Source organism: Periplaneta americana, chromosome 17 (assembly GCF_040183065.1).
Source record: "Periplaneta americana isolate PAMFEO1 chromosome 17, P.americana_PAMFEO1_priV1, whole genome shotgun sequence".
Lineage (NCBI taxonomy): Eukaryota > Metazoa > Arthropoda > Insecta > Blattodea > Blattidae > Periplaneta > Periplaneta americana.
The window spans coordinates 96,630,415-96,658,311 of NC_091133.1; the positions used below are offsets into that span (position 1 = coordinate 96,630,415).

At 34.4% G+C, this 27,897-nt stretch overlaps 1 protein-coding gene and 1 long non-coding RNA gene across 2 annotated transcripts in view; both read left to right on the forward strand.

The window, feature by feature from the left end:
- Nucleotides 1–22,110, forward strand: part of LOC138692805 (uncharacterized) — an 839,199-nt gene extending 817,089 nt beyond the window's left edge. Inside the window, exon 5 of the long non-coding RNA XR_011330136.1 lies at nucleotides 21,128–22,110. This is a non-coding gene — a long non-coding RNA (uncharacterized lncRNA). The remainder of the gene's footprint in view (nucleotides 1–21,127) is intronic.
- A 254-nt stretch (nucleotides 22,111–22,364) lies between these two features.
- Nucleotides 22,365–27,897, forward strand: part of LOC138693411 (oxytocin receptor-like) — a 118,299-nt gene continuing 112,766 nt past the window's right edge. The window contains exon 1 of the mRNA XM_069817357.1: nucleotides 22,365–23,558. Coding sequence (XP_069673458.1) covers nucleotides 23,046–23,558 — 513 coding nt within the window. The 5' untranslated portion in view covers nucleotides 22,365–23,045. The remainder of the gene's footprint in view (nucleotides 23,559–27,897) is intronic.

Consider the following 27,897-nt stretch of genomic DNA (forward strand, 5'->3'; position numbering starts at 1 on the left):
AGATACGCTTACCAGTTGCTGGGACTAATGAAACTAGATGTGTATTCGTCACTGAAAAGAAAGCGCGCTTTTGGTCGTTTCATCCAAAAAGGAAACATCTTTTATTCAAAGGAACAGCAAAACTAGTAGTATTGGATTTTTAGTACAAAGGCAAAGAACAGCATCTCATATTTGCATGGTTAATTTCATGGCTTTAAACCTGCCATGACTGCATATGAAGAGTCCACTGCAAGAATGATGGATGCCATTTGGAATACATTTTTCAGGAGAAGCAAGTGAAAGTTTGAAATGCTTAGCGCTCAAAGATTAACTGTGATTTTCCGATCATTACTGGACAATGAATATCATTTTTAATGCCATATAACTCTCTATGTACATTCTATATGTTTTAAGCTATGCATTGACAGTCTTGGTTCATTTTCGACAAGAAAGCGACATCCATCATTCTTGCAGTGGACTCTTCATAGGGGAGAGTCGGGTGTATCGGACATCGGGTAATATCGGACAGTGAGTTTCTTTCATCTACCACACGATGATAGTACCTGATTAACATGGTTACGTTTCTGCGGTGTCGCGTAGAGAAACGTAACCATGTCATTCAGGTACTACCATATGGTGGTAGATGAAAGAAACGCAATGTCCGATACTACCCGATGTCCGATACTACCCGACTCTCCCCTATATCTATGCTGTGTCCAGGTGCTTCACAGAAAATGCTTTATTCACTGAGAAAAGCCCTTAAATCTATATTACTCCATCCTTGACATATATGCGAGAGTGAGTACTGGTCATATGCAATTGGTTTAATAATAGTGTAATTAAATGACATGTTGCAGCAATAAATTGCAAGAGACAACTTGCCAGCGGACGTATTGCATACGCGACAATTACATACGCAATTAATTCTGGTTTTGTGAAATATTAGAAGAGTTTTTTAAATGTTATTAGTACTACTTTAAAAGGGTATTTTGATATTAACAGTAAGTCTACAGGTCTGTAGCTTTGTGATTCATTTGGCTTAGGAACTGTATGAAATATTATGAAATGCTCTTTAATGAGCTTAGTAAGTGTGAGAAACTATTTCGTTCAAACAATTTAAGTTTTTCTTAACTAATAATGCTGTTATGTTAATCATTTTATTATTGTGTCACGTTTATGGACCTTTAGAGTCTCTCGGTTTTCCGGGCAGATGTTCTGTTTAAGAAATGTATCTGTGTATATGCCTTTGTGTTTGTGAGCGCGTATTTTATCATTATTTTTAAATATGTAACAAAGTTTATAAAGATATTTATATTAAACTTTTACGTTGTATGATATAGATTATTGCACCCTATGATCTTGTAGTGATGGCATTCATGCGAGAATTTCTTTTCCTAATATTGAGCAAAGCGTTGTTGAATGTCATGAATTCACCTACAGAATAGGAGTGAAAAATTAGGTATTTCTTTAATGTGGCCCTAAATAATCTTACATTGCAACTGCTGGTAATCTTGTTTACAAATCAGGTAACTCTGTTGTCTCTTTATTGTGGTGGTATTAGCGTATGTTGGACGGGAGGTACAGCTGCCGGCAGCGTGTTTGGCGTGTATTCTAGAGTAGAGTGCTCAGTTTGTGAACATGTTGCTAGTGCAGCTGAGAATGGTAACACTTCCTATACACGTCACATCAGCCATTTGTCAAACACAGTTGTCAGACTGACTACGGTAAAGGTAGGACACTAGCACTTGACGTTTCCATTACTTATTTAACACGCCAAAAACAGTGACGCTGACTGTAATTGGCAATGACGTTCACATTTACGCAAACAGTAAGTATTAGACTACTATCAATCCTAAAAACATGATATCTGTATTTTAGAAATTAAAAACAAAAATTAAAAAAAAAACAATTTCACTACGCATCATGATTAATAGACTGAGATGTGCAGTCTGTTTATTTTTCGCGGTTTATATAGTTTACGCTCTGTATATCAGTTTTTAAGCTTTCACGTAACTGATCAGTTTCCCTAATGATAAGAACAGAATTCAGAATCGTACAGAATCAAGTAAAACATTGTTAATATTTAGAGCAGGGCTGGGCACATTACGTGAATCTGAGAAATGAGCGCTGTGTGCTTTAAAGAGAGGTTCTTCCGAGCGCTGTGACGTAAACATACTGTACGTCATTCAGTGTCGGTGCAGTGGCGACTCTACAGTATGATGACGAACTTTAAAGATGGAGCTTCCGCTCATACATTAAAACGGTCCGCTACTTCCAATCGTATCATATATCATATCATATCATATCATATCATATCATATCATATCATATCATATCATATCATATCATATCATATCATATCATATCATATCATATCATATCATATCATATCATATATCATACCATATCATATCATATCAAAATCAAATGTAGGAAACAGAAAACGGATGTAGGTAAATTCTCATTTTTAAACAGAACTATAAATGATTGGAATGACCTACCTGCAGCGGTCTTTGAGGGCTGTCCTTCCTTAAGGAGATTCAAGAATAATTTAAAGAGTTGTGTATAAAGTGAAAATTAAAATTAAGGTGACATTCAACATTTAATTTTTTAAGGTGACATGTATTTATCTAGCCTTACGAGTTTACTTCCTTGGTTTGAATTGTAAATTATTTAAAAATAGCTTGTAAGAGGGCCTTAGACTAGAAATGTTTAGTTTAAATGTAGTTCTGTTTATAAGTATGCATAAGAATGCAATTATTTGACTTATTTGAACTGTTGTATCAGTGAAGCGAGGTGAGTCAGTGAAGTTATGGTTTTACAGTGCAGGGAACAGTTCCGATCAGTGATAATTTATAGCGTCAATGAAATGTGTTCTATAGTGTCAGTGAAATGTGTTACAGAGTGTCAGTGAAATGTGTGCTAAAGTGTCAGTGAAATGCGTCATAGTGCCACTACAGGGAATGAGATGAGAGTAAAGTGAAAGACTATTGAAACTTATGTAGGACCTATACATAATTATGTAGGTTGTGTTGTAAAAGTAAGTGTTTTATTTTATGTTTTATTATTATTGTGTTAAATTGTATTGTGTATTCGTATTGTATTGTGTATAAAATTGTATATGTGTTGTAAATTGTATTATGTATTGTAAATTTCATTGTGTATTGCTTATCATTTTAACTGTGTATTGTTAATATTGTATATACCACTGCCACCAGGTGCTTGCCCACTTGCAGTGTAAATAAATACATACATATCATATCATATCATATCATATCATATCATATCATATCATATCATATCATATCATATCATATCATATCATATCATATCATTTCATATCATATATCATTTTTTTAATTTAGTACACATAATCGGCATGCTCCGTTACTCGTGGGTAACGCTACATGCCTATCTAAATATTTAACTAAAAATCATTATTAAATACTTAGTCTAGCCTAACATGTCCTTTCTTTATCTATACATGATTTAGTTTCTCAAAGTCTATTGAATTTACAAATTGTATGAAACTGTTTCTATAGTTATTTATTAATCCATTTTTTGAAACTGGCCAGTTTTCCCGTTTTAGAACAGTATTCACTAGTTTCTCTCTTTCACTCGATACACTTAGCATTCGTAGAGGATGTGGTCCACTGTCTGGTTCCCTCTTATAAATATCATGTCATGTCATGTCATATCATATCATAAATCATATCATATATCATATCATATCATATATATCATATCATATCATATATATCATATCATATCATTTATCATATCATATATCATATCATATCATATATCATATCATATCATATCATATCATATCATATCATATCATATCATATCATATTACATTGCATAATATTATGTATTAACAGGATGACAATAATGCACTTAGTGAATCGGCTATGAGAATTAGCTACAAAATTTGCCACGAAATTGCAAAAGGAATTGAAAACATTCAACGAAGGTGAATTCATCAAGCGATGTTTAATTATATTGGCAGATGAACTCTGTCCACAGCAAGTAGGGGAAGTGGAAGCTATACTCCTGTCTCCTAGAACCGCGGTGAGGAGATTGCAGTATGTGCGTATGGGTTGTGTAAATAAGCATAATGATTTGTGTGTGTGTGCATAGAGCGAAGTTTATTCCATTAAATTAATGAGTGTTATAAAATCTGTACTGCACAATGGATTGATGTAATATCCTTATAAACTATTATGTATTGACAAACTGAATGACTAGAACAACCGTGGCTCTTGTTATATTAATGCAGGGAAGGTAGGCTAGTTGTAATGTGAGTCCGCCACTGCGTGAGCGTTCTGCTCTGGCTTGCCTTACGGAGCGAGAGCAGCTCTGGCCGGCTAAATGGAGCCGCTCTTATGCCCGGCTCTGATTTAGAGCAAAATTATTTTTTCTGACAATATTATTTATTTGGAACTAATTTGATATTAGAATTTTTTGTTGTATTCCAATGGAGGATTAAGCAGTTAAAAATCTGCACTGTTATATTAGTTCCACTCTGTTATTGATATACAGATTTTAATTTTTCTTTTTCGTACGGATTATAAATATTATGCCTAACTAAATGTTGGTAATTTATTTTAAATTTTGCCGCAAATTGTTTGAGTAAATTATATTTTGTTCGGTTTGATCGGGAGCTTGAATTTCAGACACGCCGTCAGCTGTGGTTGGAGAGGATCAGGGAGATAATGTCAGTGGAAATTACACGGCCGGAGTTGCCAGGACTGACCACATGATCTGTGACGAATTGTATTTAATGGTATGTTAAACACTCTCTCTTCCGATGTGCAGAATACAAATTAGAGATTTTCCATTTGGTCTGTGTACCATTCTTTTTTTAAAACAAACAGGGGCGGAAAAAATATCAATTCAACTTTAACCGTAGACTAAAGTGTATGTGTATTTTCATTTCTCGGGCACTGATCGATCCATGAACTGTAGAAAGCTATCCGTGGATTAAGTAAAATAGCTAATATACGGAATGAACCGTAAGTAATGTCATTAATTTCAAGAGGTTATTCCTTAAGGTATTTCAAACAAAAGAGTTTAATAGAATTTTGCTCGTTTTTACTTTCTTTCGCAAAAAAAAAAAAAAAAAAGAGAAAAAAAATTATGTGAATAATTTTATAGCGTACTTTGAGCACACTATTAAATTACATTCCGATATGCTCAATCAATTTAAGAGAGCAGTGTGTTATGATGACTATTACACTCTTACTACGTCATACTACTTTTGACCAATAAAACAGTACGAAAGGACGTATTTCAACCAATCATGGCTGCTTATCGCACAATTTTATCGCGTCCCTAGCATTTGTTTAATTTTATCGCGTCCCTAGCATTTGTTTCTTTGTTTGCCAACATTTGAAACTGCGCTGGTCTGGACGTCAAAAATATATATAATTACAAACCACTCCAGTCGATGCACAGCAGTTTCAAATATGACTCGCATTGGCATTCAAGAACAAGAATTAATAAAAATCACTGATCATACCTATGCATCTTCTGAAATCCGATTTACAAATAAATGAAGAGCACCATTCGGAAATCCTGTAGGCCTAAATCAACGAGTTCCACTTCTATTACACACACGTCCAATATAACATCAATTGAACCACCAACCACATTCAAATTTTAAAATTGTACATTCAATAATTATTCCTTTTAAAATTATTCATTCGGAAATCCTGAATAAGTTGAATACACCATGTAGGCCTAAATCAACGAGTTCCACTTCTATTATGCACACGTCCAATATAACATCAATTGAACCACCAACCACATTCAAATTTGAAAATTGTACATTCAATAATTATTCCTTTTAAAATTATTCATGTTTATTTTTATGTCATCGTCGTTAAATAAAACTTTTCTAGCACTTGTGTATATTAGTTAGGTTATGTTATAGCTTCTGCTATATGATATTATGGATAGTCACGTATCAGAGATTGTTTAATATTAAGATTTATTGAAAATCATCTATCAAGCGACGTTGATTACTGGGATTCGGATAATTGAAGTGGAATGCAACTGTCTTAATAAAAATGAAACTGAATCAACAAAGCCTTCTTGACTAGTAACATGCCACAGGGTTCAATGATGATTCCATAGTTGGCACAACTGATACCGGTAACAAGAAAACATCATCATAAAACACTACTGCCATCTAGCGTAATGTTGAGATGGTACAATAATACATTTGAAGACAGTTGTATTTTCGTAAGCCAATTAATATTTTATTGTACACTTTGTTACTTCTAATCTTTATATAGCCTACTTTCTTCTAATCGTGTAATAGTCAATTAAATCCCACTCGAGTTTTGATTTTCTATAGATAAATCAAAACCTCTAGTGAGATTACTGTTGATAAATGATATGAAAGAATTTTAGTTTTGTCCTTTAGATCTGCAGAAATATGATCCCAACAAATGTAAGTTTTCGTTCTGCAAGGGAATTTAAAAACTTGATCCACTCTAACAACCAAGTAAATTTTATTGCCTGGACCGATGCAGCTGGTGTAACGCGAGAGATGGATGAGATAGCGAGAAATGTAAACATAACACACACAATAAAATTGCTCTCGGATAGCTCAGTTGGTAGAGCGTTGGTACGTTTAACCAAAGGTCCCGGGTTCGATGCCCGGCCCCGGAACAATTTTTCCTTCGAAATTATTCAAATCAACTTTACAGGGAGTAATACCTGAAAGCTGATTTGCATAATACACGTCACTGTTCGTAAACAGAAAACCACAATTTAAGTCACACAGAGTTAGTGTGCACTCAATGTTGGTTGCATGGCGGATGTCAGCCCACTTTGAGGTCTGTGGATACAGAGGGAAAAATTGGATCGGTGTCTGGTAGAGTTCCCGGGTAGCTCAGTTGGTAGAGCGTTGGTACGTTTAACCAAAGGTCCCGGGTTCGAAATTATTCAAATCAACTTTACAGGGAGTTATACCTGAAAGCTGCTTTGCATAATACACGTCACTGTTCGTTAACAGAAAATCACAATTTAAGTCACACAGAGTTAGTGTGCACTCAATGTTGGTTGCATGGCGGTTGTCAGCCCACTTTGAGGTCTGTGGATATAGAGGGTTAGTAGGTTATTTTACGACGCTTTATCAACAGCTTTGGTTATTTAGCGTCTGAATGAGATGAAGGTGATAATGCCGGTGAAATGAGTCCGGGGTCCAACACCGTAAGTTACCCAGCATTTGCTCATATTGGGTTGAGGGAAAACCCCGGAAAAAACCTCAACCAGGTAACTTGTCCCGACCGGGAATCGAACCCGGGCCACCTGGTTTCGCAGCTAGACGTGCTAACCGTTACTCCACAGGCGTGGACTGGATATAGAGGGAAAAATTGGATCGGTATCTGGCAGAGTTCTTGAGTAGCTCAGTTAGTAGAGCGTTTGTACCTTTAACCAAAGGTCCTGGGTTCGATACCCAGCCCCAGAACAATTTTTTCTTCGAAGTTATTCAAATCAACTTTGTAGGGAGTTATACCTGAAAGCTGATTTGCGCAATGTGTATTGGAGTTTTGCTGCTTTGGATAGTTTGTACTGTTCATCTGTAAATTATTGACTACCATTTTTTAAACACCTGTATATTAATAAACAATTTTAGGATTTGTGTATTATGAAATAAATTGATCATTATTTTGATAATAGCTGTATTACTATTATTATGACAATTGTTATTTATTATTATTTCGACTAGGTAATATGTATTAATAAAAATATCATTCGTTTGTCAGAATTCTGGATTATGTTAAGTTTTACATTGATGAACGCAGGATATAATTTCAAGCATTAGCGAGGTAGGCTCTTAATCCGATATTGCGCTCAGACGTGGTTCGGATTTCACTGGGTTCATTACACGGTTGTGTTTATTGGGAGGTTTCCCCAACCGTGAAATAATCAACTTGTGAATCTTCGGACTCAGTCTCGCCAAATACCATCCCGCTATCACCAATTCCATGAACTCTATTTAATCTCATAGTTGTGTTGTTATATGAACGATTTGGATAGGAAAAAGGTATACAATTTGGAAATTGACTCCACGAAATCATCAGCACTCGCACCGTCCCACTTCTCTTCGTTTGGATATAAAAAGATCGTATCAAAGGGCGGAGGAGAATACGAATCTTTCTCCAGCGTAGTAGGGAAAAATATAAATATTAAGTATATCATTAAGGGAGATTTAAAAGAAACGACAATTGCCTGCCGAACAAACGCGAAATTCTTTTTATTTCGAATCTCATTTATATAAGCTTACTATTTCAATCATTAGTTATCAAACGTAGGACGTCTGTCATAATTCTTCAAATGATTTCTCTTCGATATAAAAGTTTAAGCTTTCATCATTATTATAAATGAAATAAATGTTTTAAGTTTTATGCTTTATACAGTGTGTGTGTTATAGGTCCGAAACCATTGTCTTGCTCACAATTCGCAAATAAATGAAGGCAAAATATTGGAATTCGCAGGAGACTTATTTTCGCTAATTTGGTGCAGCGCTTCATGTTTTTTTACGAGTGTCAGCATTACACTAGCAGTGTTGCCGATTTCCCTGGAATGTTGTCCTCCAGTTCTTCCAGTATTTGGGGCGTGTTACGGGAAATCCTGTCTTTAAGAAAAGTTCACAAGAAGAAGTCAAGGCTGGTTAGAACAGGCGAACGCGGTGATCCCAGACCAGCAGAGATGATTCGGTTGTCAGAATAACTTTATAACATTGCCATTGACTATTCATATTTATTTATTTGCTTCTTTGTTTAGTTTGTTTCTTTGTTTGCATGGTTGGTTTAGTTTGTTTTGTTTTATTTATTTGTTTACTTATTTATTAATGAGTTTACTTACGTATTTAATTTTTTACTTGTTTGTTTAAATATTTATTTATATGTTGATATGTATATATATATTAATATATATTTTACTCATTCATTCATTTATTCATTCATTCATTCATTAATTCATTCATTCGTTCTTATTTATTTATTATTTATTTATGTGTTTCTTCGTTTCTTATGTTAGTTTATACTGTTCATTTTGTTTGAATTTGTCCTTTCAAATACCTTTGACTTCCACATGTTTATGTATTTCTAATTTTGCTTTATGTGGTATACCATTTCTAGCTGGATTTTATTCGAAGGATTTAATTTTGGAAATAGTATCCTTGAGATATGTAAATATCTTTGGATTTTTTATTTAATTTTTCTACGGGTTTAACTGTTTGTTATTCTTTTCGTTTATTTTATTATACTTTGTGTGGTGATTTTAATATATTGAGTATATATAATATAGGTGAATATGGATTTAATATAATTAGGGGAATATTGGGTTTATTAATTATAGCTGTTGGTTTTATTTTATTTATTTATTAATTTATTTGTTTTTTTAATTGCTTATTTATTTCTTTATATATATTGATTTATATACTTATTTCTTTGGTTATTTATTTATTTGCTTTTTTGTCTATTTCTGTACTTATTTATATATTTATTCATATACTTATTTATTTATATACTTATTTGTTTATTTATTTATTTATTCGTTCATTCATTCATTCATTGAAGTATTTATTCATATATTTATTTATTTACTTGTTTGTTTGTTCGTTTATTTGTTTATTTATTTGCTTGTTTGGAAGATCGCCCCATCTTACTGAAAATATCCTTGCATTACTTCCACGTTATCAAGTTCCCCCATCAACTCTGTGTTTACTTATAAGTTTTCTGTTAACCGAATCTCGAAAAGAATTGGTCCCATGATCCTTAAATAAGGAACTGCGCGCCATACTCCTACCGCATCCTGAGAAAATGTAAGTAATGATCCATTTTTATGTCGAACAAAGACATTTCACGTCAAAATAGCATTACAAAATGTCAATATTGTTGTGTGGATCGGAGAACGCAACCATGAATATTGATGTTAGGAGAGCAGCTGAGACGGCTGAAATGCACTTTTTGATATGTGCTAGTTTCACCCTTAGAGATTACGTAGGCAGTGATGTCATTCGGCAGCAACTGTGCATTTTAATATGAATGATAGTCTAGAAGGGAAGAAACTGAAACTGGCAGTAACACATTTTAAGGATGAAAAGGGCAAAAATTGCCATTTACAATACAGACCAACAGGAAGGCATGATATTTATTTAAAGTCCCATACTTCGCGACGATTGGAAGACTATTTCTGAAGTAGAACGGGCTAAGGAACTTAAGCTGAAGTTAATGAAAAGAACATTGTTTCTAAGAGAGAAAATATCTGTCAGCCATTTCCTGCAGACATTTAAAAGTGGCTTTAAAGTCCTATGTGCTACTAAAAGTAATGAAATAAGTGGTGTTCAACTTTACACTGTTTAATTTCACCTTTGGTGATAATAAAAAAACAATAACTACAAAAACATGAATCACAGAAGTATCTGAATATCACTTCATATCAAAGCCATTTATATTTATATACCAGCCGAACCCGTGCGCTCCGCTGCACCCGTTAGAAATAAATATATAGTAATTACATAATTAAAATAAGACATTTGATCCAGGGAACATTCATGTTTGCTAGAAGGATAAATCGTTTAATATATTACTTAATTTAAATTGCATCCAAATAATTAAAATGCGATCATTTTGGTCCAGAGACACTCATTTGGTGCAATGACAATTCCTTTAACATGTTTCTTAATTTTTATTACATGCAACCATAGTTTAATGAAGATTGACATCATTTAGATTTAATGTGTATATTTTATTTTACTTGTTACAGGTTTCCATTGAATTATGGTAATAACTTAATCTTAACCCTTGTTTTCTACGTATTCAGTAAATGGCGCTTGACCCACTATGGTTCTGAACCCTTCAAATAACCTAAATTATATTATATTATATTATATTATATTATATTATATTATATTATATTATATTATATTATATCAGAATTTACTGTAATAACATTATAGCATTATGTCCATCTAGAGAAACTACACTTTCCAATGGCGAAATAATAATTAATTATACAAATCGGTTAATTTAGCTTCCGATATTACTTCATACAAATACAGAAACATTCTCTGTAGGCTATCTTTCATAGCTTTCGATTGTTACTGTCCAAGGCCCCTTATAGACGAAGTCATTTGTTTTTTAATTCATTACACGGCCTTAGATGGCAGTTATTTTAATTTTAAAACTCATTTATCTCATTAAATATCAATCCTATCAAAATTTTTCATGGAATAAAACTTATCTCATATTATTATTAAAGAAACGTTTGTTATGTAATATTTTTCACAAAAATCAATAATAAGCGAAATATTTCGATTTATTTAATTCAGGCCCCCTTATAACCCCCCTTTTAAATAATGTATTTTGAATGCCATATAGCCTAAAATCTAAGTTACAACGAACTTAATTTATATTCCAATTTTCATCGAAATCGGTTCAGCCATTATCGCGTGATAAGGTAACAAACATACAGACAGACAGACATACATACAAACAAAAATGTCAAAAAAGCGATTTTCGGTTACAGGGTGGTTAATTATATATGCTAGGACCAATTATTTTTGGAAAATCGAAAATTACCAGAAAAATTTCGGCTACAGATTTATTATTAGTATAGATTTTGTTTCCACTACACATCGAAGAGAATTTCCACTTCCGCGCTCTGTTTTCACCTGGCCTTGTACTGTCGTTTTCGTTCATCTTCCGATATACTGTATGCATTCTTTTCTTAATCGTTGTACCCTCGGTCACCAATGTTAGTGCATGTCACTGGTCGCGATGGTATTTTACTGCGCATTTTTGGGCATGATTGAAATTTTCACTACTAGACTACTCTTAGAAGCTGAATCTTGTAACTCCCAGGTATTTTTTATCCATTAATAGCATTGTCTTTAAACTACAAAACGAGGTACTACTACTACTACTGCTACTGCTACTACTACTGTTGCTGCTGCTGCTACCAGACTTCAGAAATACATTTATTACAGGTACAATTATTACAATAAGAAAACCACAAAAATACGTATTACTTAATGTAATAGAAACAAAGACACATTAAAAAGCTATTATGTACATAAAACATAAATATTAATTAAAGAATTTTCCCCCGTATGAGCAAATTCTCGTGGTCAGAAGTTCAAAACAGCACTGTAGATAAGCAGAAAAAAGGAGGCAAAAATAAACAATTAATATAAACAATAAAATAGCACAGATTACAAAAACAAGAGCCTATATGATAAAGAACAATCGCAATTGAAAACGTTTATAACCAATATTCACAAGTCTATAAGGCTAATATGTAGCAATTACTTATCTAACCCTATGTTAAGTTCCCTTAATAATTAATTGCTATAATTTTCAGTTTAAATTTAATCATACTTATGTTAGCTAAAACAGGGTACTGAGAAATTAATTTCTTGTTAGTTTAAGCCATAGTTGAAGTCATGTTTCATACCAGCAGCCGTTGAACTTTTGAATTCTGTAAAATGAAATAAAATGGAATGAAATAATAAATGAAAACCACTAATCGTACTGCTACTACTACTACTACTACTACTACTACTACTACTACTACTACTACTACTACTACTACTACTACTACTACTACTATTTTATCGACTACAGGTTTGAATAAGGTGATTTAGTTTTTTATTGACCCGTTTTTACTTATCCACCGGACCCTTTACATCCGGAGGTTACATTTGTTGTTTCATATTTGATTTTACATTGTTGACATTTTGGACCTTATACATCCGAACATTTTATATAATTTTATTGTTTTTAATATACGATTTACAATTTATCTCTGGTAGTCTTAGTTTTATTGTTTTATTTGTTCGTCTTGAAAATCACCTAGGGTCGTAGAATTGCTCACTTTTATGACTGTGTAGAAATCGCCATATGTATACTGCATTTGTGTGTCTCGTTTTACCGTGACAACGCTTTTTAGTTCCTTTAGCACTCTGATTATTATATTATTTATTATGCCTTTGTTATATTAAGAATTTTAGATAAGGGCGCAAATAGCCATAGTAGCTGACGCGCCCATTCTTAAACCCTACTACCTACTACCCCTACTACTACTACTACTACTACTACTACTACTACTACTACTACTACTACTACTACTACTACTACTGCCGGTACTACATAAGAGCAAAGGCGAAAAGAGTTCAAGTTGAAAGAAACGGGAGGTCAAGTTGGGTTTTCGGTGTGCGATATTTTTCACTGTGTATTTCTTCAGTAAATATTGAATATAAAACCCAAGTTTGTTGAGTGATAAACACGCGCTGTAGTACTGAGGTTCTAGAGGGGAATATCGGTGTTTTAAATGGGAGCTATGAAATTGAAAGAGGGTGATACTTTTGAAAGGGTTGCGAAAGTGTCTCTGTGATAGCATCGATTCCATTCATATTTTTATTACAGAAGCGAAGCACACACAAAGCGTAGAGGTCACCGAAAAAGAGTTCGTAGGGAGCAGTTGATGTAGTTGTAAGCAGTAGCGGTCGAAGCTTATTCTATATTGGTTTCAAGTGTGAGTAAATACTTTCTATATAACTTTCGAAGTCTTTGAATGTGTCTTGTAACTGCCTTTAACTCAGCAAAGTACGTCATTGTAACGTTGCATTACATTTTATTTTTCCTCTTGTGGTATATATTTTCTTTTTAAATGCATTTCTTTTTCTAGATGTATTTCCATTCAGTCCAAGATATTGGATATGTTTCCTCTTATATAGAATCAAAAATATTTGGCGTTATATATTCCATTACTTTCTAACGTTCAATATGTCGGTATATTGAGTGTCTCAGAAGGACTGTAAAGTACTTCAACATAATGTAGTTTTGTTAATCTACATCGATTTAACCTGATATACCTATGGCGGAAATCTACGGGTTGTAGAGAAATTAAGGGAAGAAGTACTGATACATCTTGCAGTTCCTTGTACTATACTTGACGTGTTACGCCAAATATTTTGTACAGATTTGTGTTTCTATCTTTAACAGATACTGAGTTATTAGAACTTAACAATATTAGGCGTCAGCATACGCTTTCTAACAAGCGCAGACGCGTAGATAAGCATATTGAACCTTAAAGAAATTCACTACAGAAGCAAAAGTACTTTTCAAAAATTATGATATTCACTGATAAATGATTAATAATTTTTCCTGGTCTTACTTTCAATGACATATCCGAATTCACAGCATATCAGCCCGTGCTATATCTTTTACTGTAGAATTTTTTGTAGGTAGTATTTATTTATTCATAATATATATTCTATTTTGTTGTTTTATATCTATTTAACACTTTTATGTTTTTGGAATATGTATGGTAAGACTTTCCTGTGTTAAATTTCAACATACCTCGTTTACATGTTTTGACCTATTTATGAGTCATCTTCAGAACTGGTAGTTGTTGGTCTTGGCGCCACTTGTTCTGTTTCCTGTGAGGGTGTGTTCCTGTGGTATAGTGTAGAGTCAAAGAGTGTGTGTTTTTTGAAGTTGATTTGTGTTTTGAGAATTTCGTTGGGGTGTGTTTTTGTGTGTCTGTATATTTCATATTGTTCTAGTATGTTTAGTGTCTGGCTTTTTGGTTGGATGTGTAGTATTTCCATGTCTGTGTTGATGTCTCTGTGGGTGTGGTTAGCATTTGTGACGCGTTCTGCATATGTGGAGGTGTTTTGTAATTTTGTTATGGCTGTGATGTGTTCTTTGTAACGTGTTTGAAACGATCTGCCTGTCTGTCCTATGTAGAAGTTGTTGCAGGTGTTACATTTGAGTTTGTATACGCCTGTGTGGTTGTATTTGTTTGTTTGTGTTGTTTGTGTGTTGAGATGTTTTTGTAGAGTGTTATTTGTTTTGTATGCGGTGTTGTAATTTAATTTCTTGAATGAGGTTGCAATTTTGTGTGTGTTTTTGTTTTCGTATGTTAGTGTGATGTTTTTTTTTTGTGTTCTTGTGTTTGTGTTGTATTTATGTTATCTGTATTTATCTTTGTATCGACGCGACGAGAGTATATGCCTGTTCCTCTATTCCTATTCGCTTGAGGATACCTAGTAAAGGAAATGTCCCATGACCGCATTACGAGGTCTATGCTGGGTTCTGTTTCTGATGGGGCTTCCAACTGCAAACTTCAAACTCAGTTTCCCTGTCTTAACCCCGGAGGGAGGACTATTCCTTCCGCCTTCCTCGTCAAACATGCTGCTCAACTGTAGTTCCGTTGTTTCGGTGACAGAGTCTTGTCCCATATCCCAGGGCAGAGGAAAATTCTCTGGCAGGCGAGCAAGAGGGTCTAAGTCACTTTATGGAAAATTTACAGGAGAAATTTTCAAAGATTTAAACAACTGCTGTAAATCCGAAAAGTGACATGTTTCGGCTATTTCAAAATTTTCTTTATTGTTGACCTCACTGGTTTTAGGATCTCTTTTAGGAAACGGGTTTAATGAAGGAAATCTTATATGATAAAAAATAATGACTTTAGTCCTTTTGTCGTCCCATCGGAGAATGATTATAGAACAAATGAATCGGTTATTTCGAAAACGTAAAATGTACAGTTCTGCGCAAACTAGTTCAGTAACATTTATTACAATATTCAAACTAAAACTCCGCTTATTCGTTTCTATAGATGAAATATGTGACTTATTTTATGATTTTTTAAGAATAATATGTTATAGAAAAGAATATAAGCACTCTGGTTGAAAAAGTAACATGCGCGAAAATGTCACATGTTACATTTTCGAAATAACATATTCAAATAATTTTGACGGCATTTCATGTGAAATACTATAATTTCAATATTATTCTTTAAGGATTAAATACTCAGCTACAAATTATGACTACTCTAAGAATGGGATTGCTCGTAAATATTGAAGCTCAAGAAAACCTTTCTAATAGTTTTCGGATAGTAGAATTCTCGGCTTTTCTATAGCACGCGACACTGAAACTTCCAATTTGAATTTTTATAAGCTTTCCCGTGCGGGAATCTGTGACAGGTTAGAATAGGTTAGATTAGTTTAGGCTTTTTATAATTCTTGCATATACGAATCTGTGACAGGTTAGGTTATTTTAGGCTTTTTGTATGCCTTGCATATAGCCTACTAAGTGAAGTGAAATGTGCGTTTCTCTTTACTGTATATTTTGAAGTGTTCTACCTATTTATTTCGCATGTTAAATAATCACTTTTAGGTTATCTACCCTAGAGTGCAGCAGAACAGCGCTTAGAACCTGTTTATATTCTACCGGTCGTAGAACAACCGGCGAGGTTGAACGTCCGACCGAATATTCTATTTTCAAAAGGTTGCGCCTAATGTTTTACGGGGTAGAAAGAACACCAGGCGCACTTCACCATACAAGAACTCTATGACAATTTCTGAGTACATAAATGGAGTAACAATTGAAGGAAATTTACTTTCCCTAATTTATAAAAAAAAAAGTGTTAGTTTGAAATAGGCCTATAATTGATTGAATATTTTGGTATATTTATGTTCATAATTAATAGGCTATATAAATCAACTAATTGAGGCCGGTAACAACAAAGGAAATAAGCGTAATGCATAGATAAAATCTGACATATGAACAAAAGCAAGAACAAAATAAATTACAATTACTTACGAAATAGAAGAGCAAATAAATGCACACTTGCTATTGTAACGGTCATACTTTAAACTCAAATTATAGGCTATAGGTTATCTGTAAAAGGGTATTTAGTAATATTTATTTATTTATTTAACCTGGTAGAGATAAGGCCATCAGGCCTTTTCTGCCCCTCTACCAGGGGATTACAACTATAATATGAAGAATAAAATTACAATTAATATTAAATTTACAATGACAATTACAATAAAAATTAAAGTACGACAAGATTGCCTGATTAATGAAAGCTTGACAATTTATCATAGAAGTTTAGAACAAAGAATATTTTTGTATTTTGTAATTTTTAATGTAGCCTATGCCTATGCCTTTTAATTATTGTAAGTGGATGTATTTTTTTCAATAATAAATCATTTTAAGTAGATAAAAAGTTATAAAAAACACTTTCAGGCTATAATGTTTGTAGTTTCATGACCTGTTGCTTCTGACGATACATAACTGCAATACCTGAATGAATGAATGAATGAATGAATGAATGAATGAATGAATGAATGAATGAATGGAGTAAAATCACAATCCTACTCGCAATAGTTACCAAATAAGTGGGTGTTAAACATTTGTGAAAGAACATTTTTTTCTGAGAAAACTGTGGAATTTCCACCCATATATCACACATTTTTGTTACATACAACATGAGCTAGTCGCTCTGAAAATCTGCAGGTTTATTTCAATTGTACCCGTATAGAAACTTATACTGGTTGAGTGGAAGAAGGCTGGTTGAGTGGAAGAGAAGACCTTACGGCCTTAACTCTGCCAGCGAAAATAAAACATTATTATTATTATTATTATTATTATTATTATTATTATTATTATTATTATTATTATTATTATGCGGGATGAAGTTACAGGAGAATGCAGAAAGTTACACAACACAGAACTGCACGCATTGTATTCTTCACCTGACATAATTAGGAACTTGAAATCCAGACGTTTGAGATGGGCAGGGCATGTAGCACGTATGGGCGAATCCAGAAATGCATATAGAGTGTTAGTTGGGAGACCGGAGGGAAAAAGACCTTTAGGGAGGCCGAGACGTAGATGGGAGGATAATATTAAAATGGATTTGAGGGAGGTGGGGTATGATGATAGAGACTGGCTTAATCTTGCACAGGATAGGGACCGATGGCGGGCTTATGTGAGGGCGGCAATGAACCTTCGGGTTCCTTAAAAGCCATTTGTAAGTAAGTAAGTATTATTATTATTATTATTATTATTATTATTACGACTGTTATTAATTTTCAATGCTGAAAAATCCTTGTCTTAGTAATAATTTAATAAATATTGGGTTCAGGACAAATATCGGTTAATCTGAAATTAAAAATTATATATTAATATAGCCGCAAATTAAAAATTAAAATATTTATTTATTATTCATTTATTTATTTATTCATTTATTCATTCATTCATTCATTCATTCTTGCAGAGTTAAGGCTGTAAATTCTTCTCTTCCACTTTACCTTAAGTGGCAGATACGCATAGAAATAATGAGTTTTCCTATATGTGCATAAGGAAATAAAGTAGTAATAATAATAATAATAATAATAATAATAATAATAATAATAATAATAATAGACCTAGTAATAAATACATTTAACATTATTGAACACGTGCTTCTGAAATTAAAATACTTGTATTGGTTTTTCCTCTCCGTATCTTGAAAGTTTTTGATTACAGATCTGTTTAATAGAATCTCTTTGAAGTAAAATATCTAGACTAGAATGTAAGGTATGCACAAACTGGTACACCAATATCCAGAGTTCAGAGGGCAGTAATGTTACTCCGTGTTGTGATGATGGCATTTTAGAGTAGGTCTACTGAAGAGTTCTGTTAAAGCGAATAAGAGCTGGAATGTACGATACGACGGGAAGATTAAAACTCAAATCATCCCGTGGAGTGTTGTTAGTAACAGAGTATTTTCACGTGCACAGAATGTGAAAGCTATACGCAAATAACTCTGCAACCTCATCATGGTTTAGAATACGTTAGGATGACATAATATCACAGTGGAATATTTAACAGCGATTGGAACCTATTTCATAGCTTTGCAAAACGTAACGGAATTATGTACAGTATTCCACTATAATTTGTCATTAGTGTTTGACGTTAATAGGCAGATATGTTTAACACGGAGATTAATATAGTATTACACGAAGCAGCAAAAAGCAGAAATTATGAATTGAAATGGTACCTTCCTGAAACACAATTTGATTGGTACACGCGAGTGCACTGATGGTCGGAAGGTATAAACAAATGCTATCTACCCGATCCCCACCCCTAATAATACGAATGGCAGTTTCAATTTCTAGGTATCATATGAAATGCGACGCAGGAAGTTTGGACCAGGTTCTATTATCTTTACTATCAATCAACATTATGATTGTACCAAAAATGGTGTCTCGTTTGGACCAATCTTTCCACGGTTGGCAACATTGCATGCGCGGCAATAACGTAGAGTAAAGCCTTGGCTTTTTTGAACCGATGCATGCGACGTGCGAGTTGTGAGGCCCGCTTCGCACAAATCCGGATTACATGAGAGATAGTGAGTGGTTTCTATAAAGCCTTCGTTTTTCTGAACCGACGCATGCGACGTGCGAGATGCGAGACCCGTCTCGCACAAAACCGGACTACACGAGAGTTAAGGCGCGTCTCCACTATTAAACATTTAACAATAGCATGTTAAATTGTTTACCGTTAACATTTCAACATGTTGATTGAACATGTTAATGCTAATTTCATTTAACAATTTGTCCACACTGTTAAACATGTTACACTTGACTTTCTTTGCGTAGTCCACAATAAACAGTCTATGAGATTTTAATATAGATAGTGTTTTATTTTCAAACCTTGGACAATGGACTCAGATGATGATCTGACTTTTTTAATTGCCTCTATTGCTTGTTACAAGGCTTTGAAAAGGAAGAAAATGAGAATGTGGATGCGGCAATATCTTAGTAAAAGACACTGTGCAGGATACATTCTAAACGAACTTAAAGCTGGATACAGTATCGATTTGGATTCAAAAACTTGCTGAGAATGTCAGAACACGATTTTAATATAGTGCTGCAAAAATACTTCCTGTTACATCAAAGAAATACACAATTTAAGAGCAGCCATTTCATCTCAATTTAAAAAAATTACAGCGCGATTGATTATCATAGGACCTACGACATGATAGATGTTAAAGGAGTGGGTAATATCGTATAATTATTCTTTCCGAAGTTTTACGAACCTTAACATACATCACCAAATACGACCATTACTGACATCAACATAGCATTAACGTTTAGCGTACGACGAGAGTGCGAAAACTCTCTATTGCATTCTCGAGAAAAATTGAATAATGATTCCAGTTCTCTAAAACAGTCGGCCTTCTTAGTTTTGCCCGTGTAATCTTTTGCAGACACATCCCACAAACAAGGCCTTTCCATCAGTGCATTAATTTTATTGTAATGTATTTTCTTTTGTCCACTCCATTACTTCGAACAATTTACAGCCAACACCAAGGACCAATGATAGTATAAAAATAATCAAGATACGGGCCACAAAATCGGAACTTACAGTTGTTGCTATGGAAACTGTACAAACTTTGCCGAACTGTACCGACGCTGCACGAGCAAATGAATTGATTTGACATGTTTTCCATTTCTGCTGGAAAACACGCCAACATGATAATAGTGTTAAATTCAACATACTTAGTTAACATGTTAAGTCAATTGAGACTTGAAATGTCCATATACGTGTTAAATTCAACATGTTATATTTAACAAGTTGTTAAATGTTTAATAGTGGAGACGCGCCTTTAGTGAGTGGTTTCTATAACTGCGAGATGCGAGGTCTGCGCACCTCGCAGCCATAGAAACCACTCTCTATCTCTCGTGTAGTCCGGATTTGTGCGAGGCGGGCCTCGCACGTCGCATGCGTCGATTCAGAAAACCCAAGGCTTTAACATCAGCGTCGAGTCGTAGGTGCTTAGTAGAAGCCGTCCCTCATTAAAGCTTAGGACGTGCACGTAAATATCAATATGAATAAGTATCATCAAAACGAAAGTAAAATAAACCAGTTAAAAACGCAACTGTTACTTCATTTCCATAATTGCATGACTTATTCGACGTACCGGTGTATCCCAGATACAGAATTTTGTTTTATCATTTTTGTAATCGCTTATTTTTCCTGTTCCCATATATTCGAGTTACTTTTCCTCTTTGTCCGTTAGAGACCACTGCGGTCTTCCCAGACGTTCTCCTACAGAAGTATTCGTTAGTCAGACAAAACCGGTCGCAAAGCAGGAACCTGGAGTGGTGCTGAACATCTGGTCAGTAGTTATTTTTATGGAATGTGGAAATTACGAATTAGCTCTGGCCCTAAGCCTACAATACAGACTTCTTGAATTTCTCTCCGAAGGATTTAGGACGTATTTTTTTTTAGCGTACCATCAATGTAATGTAAATGAAACTAATTTATATTTCTTTTCTTTACAGTTGAAGCTGCTGTTTTTGGTGAGACATGACACCAGTGCGACGCCTTTACAGAAGTTACAGACTTTGTGATGACCTACAGATGTGTTAATGTGTGACACAGAAATTTTTCGCATTAGAAGCACATAAGTGAATCGACCACGGAATTTTGCGCTATAAGTGAAACTTAATATACAGATTACAAATCTGTCTTCTGTTGTCATGTGGCGCTCACCTCATGAGAAGATGTAATGAAACAACGTGATTTAATTCTTCAAGCATAATGAGTTTCACAATTTGGGATTGGTTGAACGACAATCGTTGGCGGATTTCCGATGGAGTCCTCAGAATGCAACTGCACATTCTATAGCGGTGAAGGATCCTGTTGCGTGGGCGGAAAATGTAGTGTGGAATAAATGTTTATGCGTCTCCAGTTCTCTAAAATGTACAAACCACGAACCTTTTTGTGTCTGTTTACTTCTTGGTGTCACGATGTTGTGTATATTGTTGTGTTCAAGATATTTTGGAAGGCGTTTAATTCATTTTCGGAATATTGTGGTGTAATTTAGAAAATTGAGCTTAATATTTTTACTTTGTAATTTGAAGTGTTGAAATTTAATGACGAAATTAAGGCTTAACTGTCCTTAATCGAAAGTAAGGACCGAAATTAAAATAATTAAGATAAGTTGGCAATACTTTAAAGTGAATGTATAAAATGAAGTATGATGCGTCCAACTTTGCCTGTTATATTTACAGGTAGCTAGGTTTCCTGGTTTGAGTTGAACAATTTTGCTGCAGGTGGCAAATCCCACAACATTACAAGTGTTTCCAGCAGTATTTCAGATGCAAACTTCCAGCAGCCATCAACAATACAATATAAACGAGTAAATTTTAGTTACCTCGCGGCCACGTAATTACGGAGGATATAACGAACTTAGAACAAAACTCCCCCAGCGACACTTGAAATTTGTAGGGTTTTTATCCTGAAGTTTCCTTTTCCTTGTTTGTTGCCGGGTGTAAATGCCACTTCAAGAATTTTTTTTTAAATTTTGTGTTAGTAAGCTCTATAATTTTGTAAGTCATTAGCCTAATTATTTTAGAGGTTTTCCTCTGAGTTACCTCAAATTGATTATACAAAAAACATATATAATGTGAATACATTATCATTAAACGTAATTATACCATAAAAATTTATAGCTAACAGGATATCTCAAGTTATATTTATTATTCCTTTTTATTCGCAATATATTTCGCTTCAATTTTTGTGCGCAAAATATTTTCAAATGCGTTGATTTAACTCTGTGAAACGTGTGACCTTCCATTTGAGGTCTAACTTAAAATTACTTGATAGTAAACTTAAGAGAAGAAATTTAATTAAGATTATTAAAAAATATAACAGATATGTAAACAATCTGGGGAATGCTGAATTTGTGCTCCACTATAAAATGTTGTGTTTTGCAGGATATCTATCTTCCTGCTTTCATTTATTTCTTTACGGTCACAAATAAGTGTCGTCTTCATTGTTGTGCTCAAAATATATTACAAGTGATTGATCAAATTTCGTAAATGTTTAAGGAGCTTTACTTATAATTGTTTATTTATAATTAAAGACAAATATTTACTCGGTGTTATTAAAATTATCGTGTAAAAAAGTAAATTGAAATAATATACTTTCATCTACTGAACTAAATTTAGCACTTTACATAATATATTTTCAAGTTATTCATATATTTACTGCCTAAAACTCAAGTTTTCATATTCATCGTGAGAAAAATATTTGGAAAAGTGCTCATCTTACATCGTTATTGATCTTTCTTAAGATGCTGATCTCAAGACTAGGTCATACCGAATATGAGCGAACTAATATAATGAAAATATTTGTGAATATTATAATCCAAGCAAGTGCGTGAAGTGATTGTGATTTCGACAATATACCCTCACGATGACTACACTCGCGCCGGAAGTGTGGAATGTGACAGCACAGTCGGACTCGGAGAACAGGACTGCAGCACAGGACACCAACGACCTGGAACGTGACGAGTCCCTGGCTAGAGCCGAAATAGCGACCCTGACCATCATGTTCCTGGTGACGGTGCTAGGCAACATGGCGGTGCTGCTGGCGCTGTCCGCTCGGCCGCGCAAGAAGCTGTCGCGCATGTACTACTTCATCCTGCACCTGAGCGTGGCCGACCTCTGCACGGCGTTCCTGTCCGTCCTGCCGCAGCTGGCGTGGGACATCACGTACCGCTTCCAGGGCGGACCCATCCTCTGCAAACTGGTCAAGTACGGCCAGACGCTGGGGCCGTACCTCAGCGCCTACATCCTCATGGCCACGGCGCTCGACCGCTACCAAGCAGTGTGCCATCCGCTAGCCTACTGCTCGTGGACATCCCGCCGTTCGCGGGCCATGGTTTGGACCGCCTGGCTGTTCGCACTGCTCTTCTGTGTACCTCAGGTAAGCAGATCTTATTCTACAATATCAGTAAGCCGATCGCAGGTAAAGAAATGACTTCTGACGTCTCTAGTAAAGCACGTGGAAGGTACAGGGCCAGAGCGAGACGTTGCAACTATAGTTTGACAACTTCAAGTGAAACCCCGTAAAACACGCCAACTTCTGGAATCTCTCTCTTTCTTTCTTCTCTCTCCCTCGCTCCTCGTCATTCAGTCACCAATCACCACGTAAATATCTCAGAGGTTGTGTGTGGGCATCGCGACCAATAGAACAACGACTCTCCAGTATTACCACAATAACGAATTCTTCATTTTTGCCTCGACTGTCGGCTAGGAAGGTTCCATTATGCTAGCATTGCAGGTAACTAGTCAATCTTTCAATGCTTTTGTTAGCAGGTTTGACAAACTGTGAGTGAACCTGAAAGTACATAGCATAGTGGTCGCTCCCTCCTCCCAGTGCTTTCTCACTTGCTCCTCCCCAAGACAGCCAGCGCTCACTTAGTAACTCGGTCAGGGTTTCAGTTCGATTTGTTAATCTATAGCAGCTTTCTCCCTCCTCTCACCTCATTGACAGACAGACAGACAGCTGGTGAGCGCGCGGGTATAAGGGCGAACAGAGATGTGTATTCATTAGTGACGAGCAGGGCTGGCGGTTTCGGAACCCCCCCCCCAAAAAAAAAGTTATGTGCATATAGTGTTGTGACTACTGGTCTACGTCATGCAGTCTTGTTTACACTGAGCATAAAACAACCACCGATTACATTGATCTTAAGGAGGCGGTGTTATATGAAGGTACCGGGAGTTTAGTTGTTCAGTGCATACAACGGAAACAATATGCTCCAACGAATAAACATTAAATAAAATATTGTGAAGGAATTAGGCAATAAGCAATGCAGTACAAAGTTTGTCGTTCAGTCATAGGAGGACGAAAACGCAAATGTATAGGTCCATTGTAATACTAATATTTTATACAGGGCTTTCATTTTAAAACTTCCCAGTCTAAGTAACTAATTATATAAATTGACTTCAATTTAAACAAAGAAAAACACGTCAATTTAGTTATTGAGGGGGAAGTCTGAAACCAGGATTATTTGCATTTAAGACTTTACCCCAACCCTCCAGCCACTCCACTTTGAAATTTCAAATGCCACCCTTATATTTTTATATTTAAATACTAGCCGTACCCGTGTTCTCCGCTGCACCCGTTAGAAATAAATATAAAGTAATTACATAATTAAAATAGGACATTTGATCCAGGGAGGATTCGTGTTTGATAGAAGGATAAATCGTTTAATATGTTAATATGATCATTTTGGTCCAGAGACCACTCATTTGGTGGAATGACAATTCCTTTAACATGTTTCTTAATTTTTATTACATGCATCCATACTTTAATGAAGACTGACATATCATTTAGATTGAATGTGTATACTTTATTTTACTTGCTATATGTTTCCATTGAATTATGATAATAACTTAATTTTAACCCTTGTTTTCTACGTATTCACTAATAGCGCTTGGGCCACTATGATTCTGAATCCTTAAAATAACTAAAATTATATTATAATATATTATATTATATTATATTATATTATATTATATTATATTATATTATATTATATTATATTATATTATATTATATTATACAAAAAATGTGTTGATAACGGATGTACACCGATAATTAAGTTTTTAACTTGTTATGGGGGCTCTTGAATCTCAGGAGGAACAAATTTTATTTTACAATAGCGCAACATAATCTGCTTGGCTCATTGCCCAATTTTTTGCATTGCATTTAATACATATGTATTTTATGTATTTTAACACGATTCAATTGAGCATAGTTAAAATTTGGATTATAAAATAATGGAATGTTAAGCTAAACTATTATTACTGCATACTAAATGAATACACTCTCGTTGTTCGTTAATTCTCTGAGATAAACATTATTTTAAGAAATACAGGAAACGAATATACAGAATAGCCTATCAAGTTTCCTGTGCATAAGAAGCTATTTTAATCTTACCTGTCCTCAATTCACTCCGAAGTTACTGTAATAACATTATAGCATTATGTCCATATAGACAAACTACACTTTCCAATGGTGAAATAATAATTATTTACACAAATCGGTCAATTTAGCTTCCGATATTACTTCATATAAACACAGAAACATTATCTGTAGGCTATGATTCATAGCTTTCGATTGTTGTTGACCAAGGCCCCTTATAGACGAATTAATTTATTTATTTCATTACACCGCCTTAGATGGCAGTTATTTTAATATTGAAACTCATTTATCTAATTAAATATCAGTCCTATCAAAATTTTTCAAAGACTAAAACTTATCGGAAAAGATTTTTAAAGAAATGTTTGTTATGTAACATTTTTCACAAAAATCAATAATAAGCGAGATATTTCGATTTATTTAATTCAGACCATCTTATAAACCCCCCTTTTAAATAATGTATTTTGAATGCCATATAGCCTAAAATCTAAGTTATAAGGGACTTAATTTACATTTCAATTTTCATCGAAATCGGTTCAGCCATTATCGCGTGAAAAGGTAACAACCATACAGACAGACAGACATACATACAAACAAAAATAAAAAAAAAGCGATTTTCGGCTTCAGGGTGATTAATTATATATGTTAGGACCAATTATTTTTGTAAAATCGAAAATTACCAGAAACATTTAGGCTACAGATTTATTATTAGTATAGATGAAAGAACATTCAATTGTTTATACACCTCATTCATTTGTTTTCGCATCTTTTGTTTTCTATCGTTGCCTGACAACTTTTATGTTTCTTATTGTTGTTTAGAGCTGAAGGGAATAAAGCTACAAAAACCTCTTGAGCATTTCATGTACGAGTAATAGTTGTGTTTGTATAGGCCCTATTACATTATTTTAAAATTGTGTATATCCTTCAAGAGAGAACATAAATCATCCCTATTGGTTAAGTTTGGGAAAAATACACAAAATAAACTGTGTTTTCATTCTACAATCAAATGATAATAACAAAAATACAGGTTGCCAGGCAGCGATAGAAAACAAAAAATGCGAAAACGAATAAGGTGTATAAACAATTGAGTGTCCTTTCATATGTAAGCATAAAAATAATATACGGTTCCATTTGAAATGTCAAGGTGGGGGAGGCTGAGGATAGGAGGTGAAATCTAAAATCCAATTAAGCCTGGTTTCACACTTCCCCTCAATATCTAAATTTATGTATTTTTTTTTGTTTAAATTGAATTCAATTTAAATAATTATAAGTTATTTAGAATGGGAAGTTTTGAAAATGCAAACCCTGTATAATAGTGAGAGAGGAGGAAACATTCCAGTTACTTTTTCTTCCCCTCACGCGCAATTAAGTTTCACGAGATAACGAATGGCCTATACTGTTCCACATGTGCACTCTGCCTGTACCAGACCACATTTCACTTGTATTCTCATATTTACTATTTTCATCATTTTATGTATTTTTAACTGTGTACTTGCACGCGGGATTAATTTAAATCATTACAGCCCTGGTTACAAGTTAGCTTATTTTTATTAAATTCTTAGATAATTACGAACAGTAAAGCCTTATAATGAGGGCGCGCGATAGCATTAAGGTTAAGGTATAAAGCTACAAAGCCGGAAGGTAGCGACTTCGATTCCAGATGGGATCATTGATTTTCTCAATTTATCTGATACTTGCGGCCACAATGGTCCTTGGATTTATTCATCCTCTAACACAGGGTTGGGCAGAATTATGCACCCTGTGCTTGCACGGTGTACTACGAGAGAAATGTGCTTATAGAGTGCACGGAAACCGATTTATTCAAGTTGCGGTACGTACTGTATGTTTCAAAAGAAAATGTTATTCTACCGAACTAAATAAGAACACAAAGTAATGAAACACTCCCTTAAACACAAAACAAAACATGTCTGTTGCACATTAATTCATATTACTCAATTTCTCAAGATTTGGAGAAACTGTATTAGCACAAGCTATGCGAAGAACTGCCGTTAAAAGCCCATCATTTCTTGTTTGAGATTTGTTTATTTTCGTATTAGAAAATAACTGTTCACATCTATAAGTGGAACCAACTAAACACAAAACTTTCTCACACAGCTTATGCAGATTGGGAAAGCGTCCTCTTGGAAATCGGTCATGAAACTGCATAAGACTCGACCTTGAATCATATTTCGCTCGCATCTCTCGATCACATCGCAGGTCAATCAATTCACACTATAATGAAGGGGGGACGTCAGTTGGAATTAGAACTTGTAGCAAAAATACGCAAATCCATTTCCAGACAACCTAAATCGTAGAATCTTGATGTAAATTTCTCTAG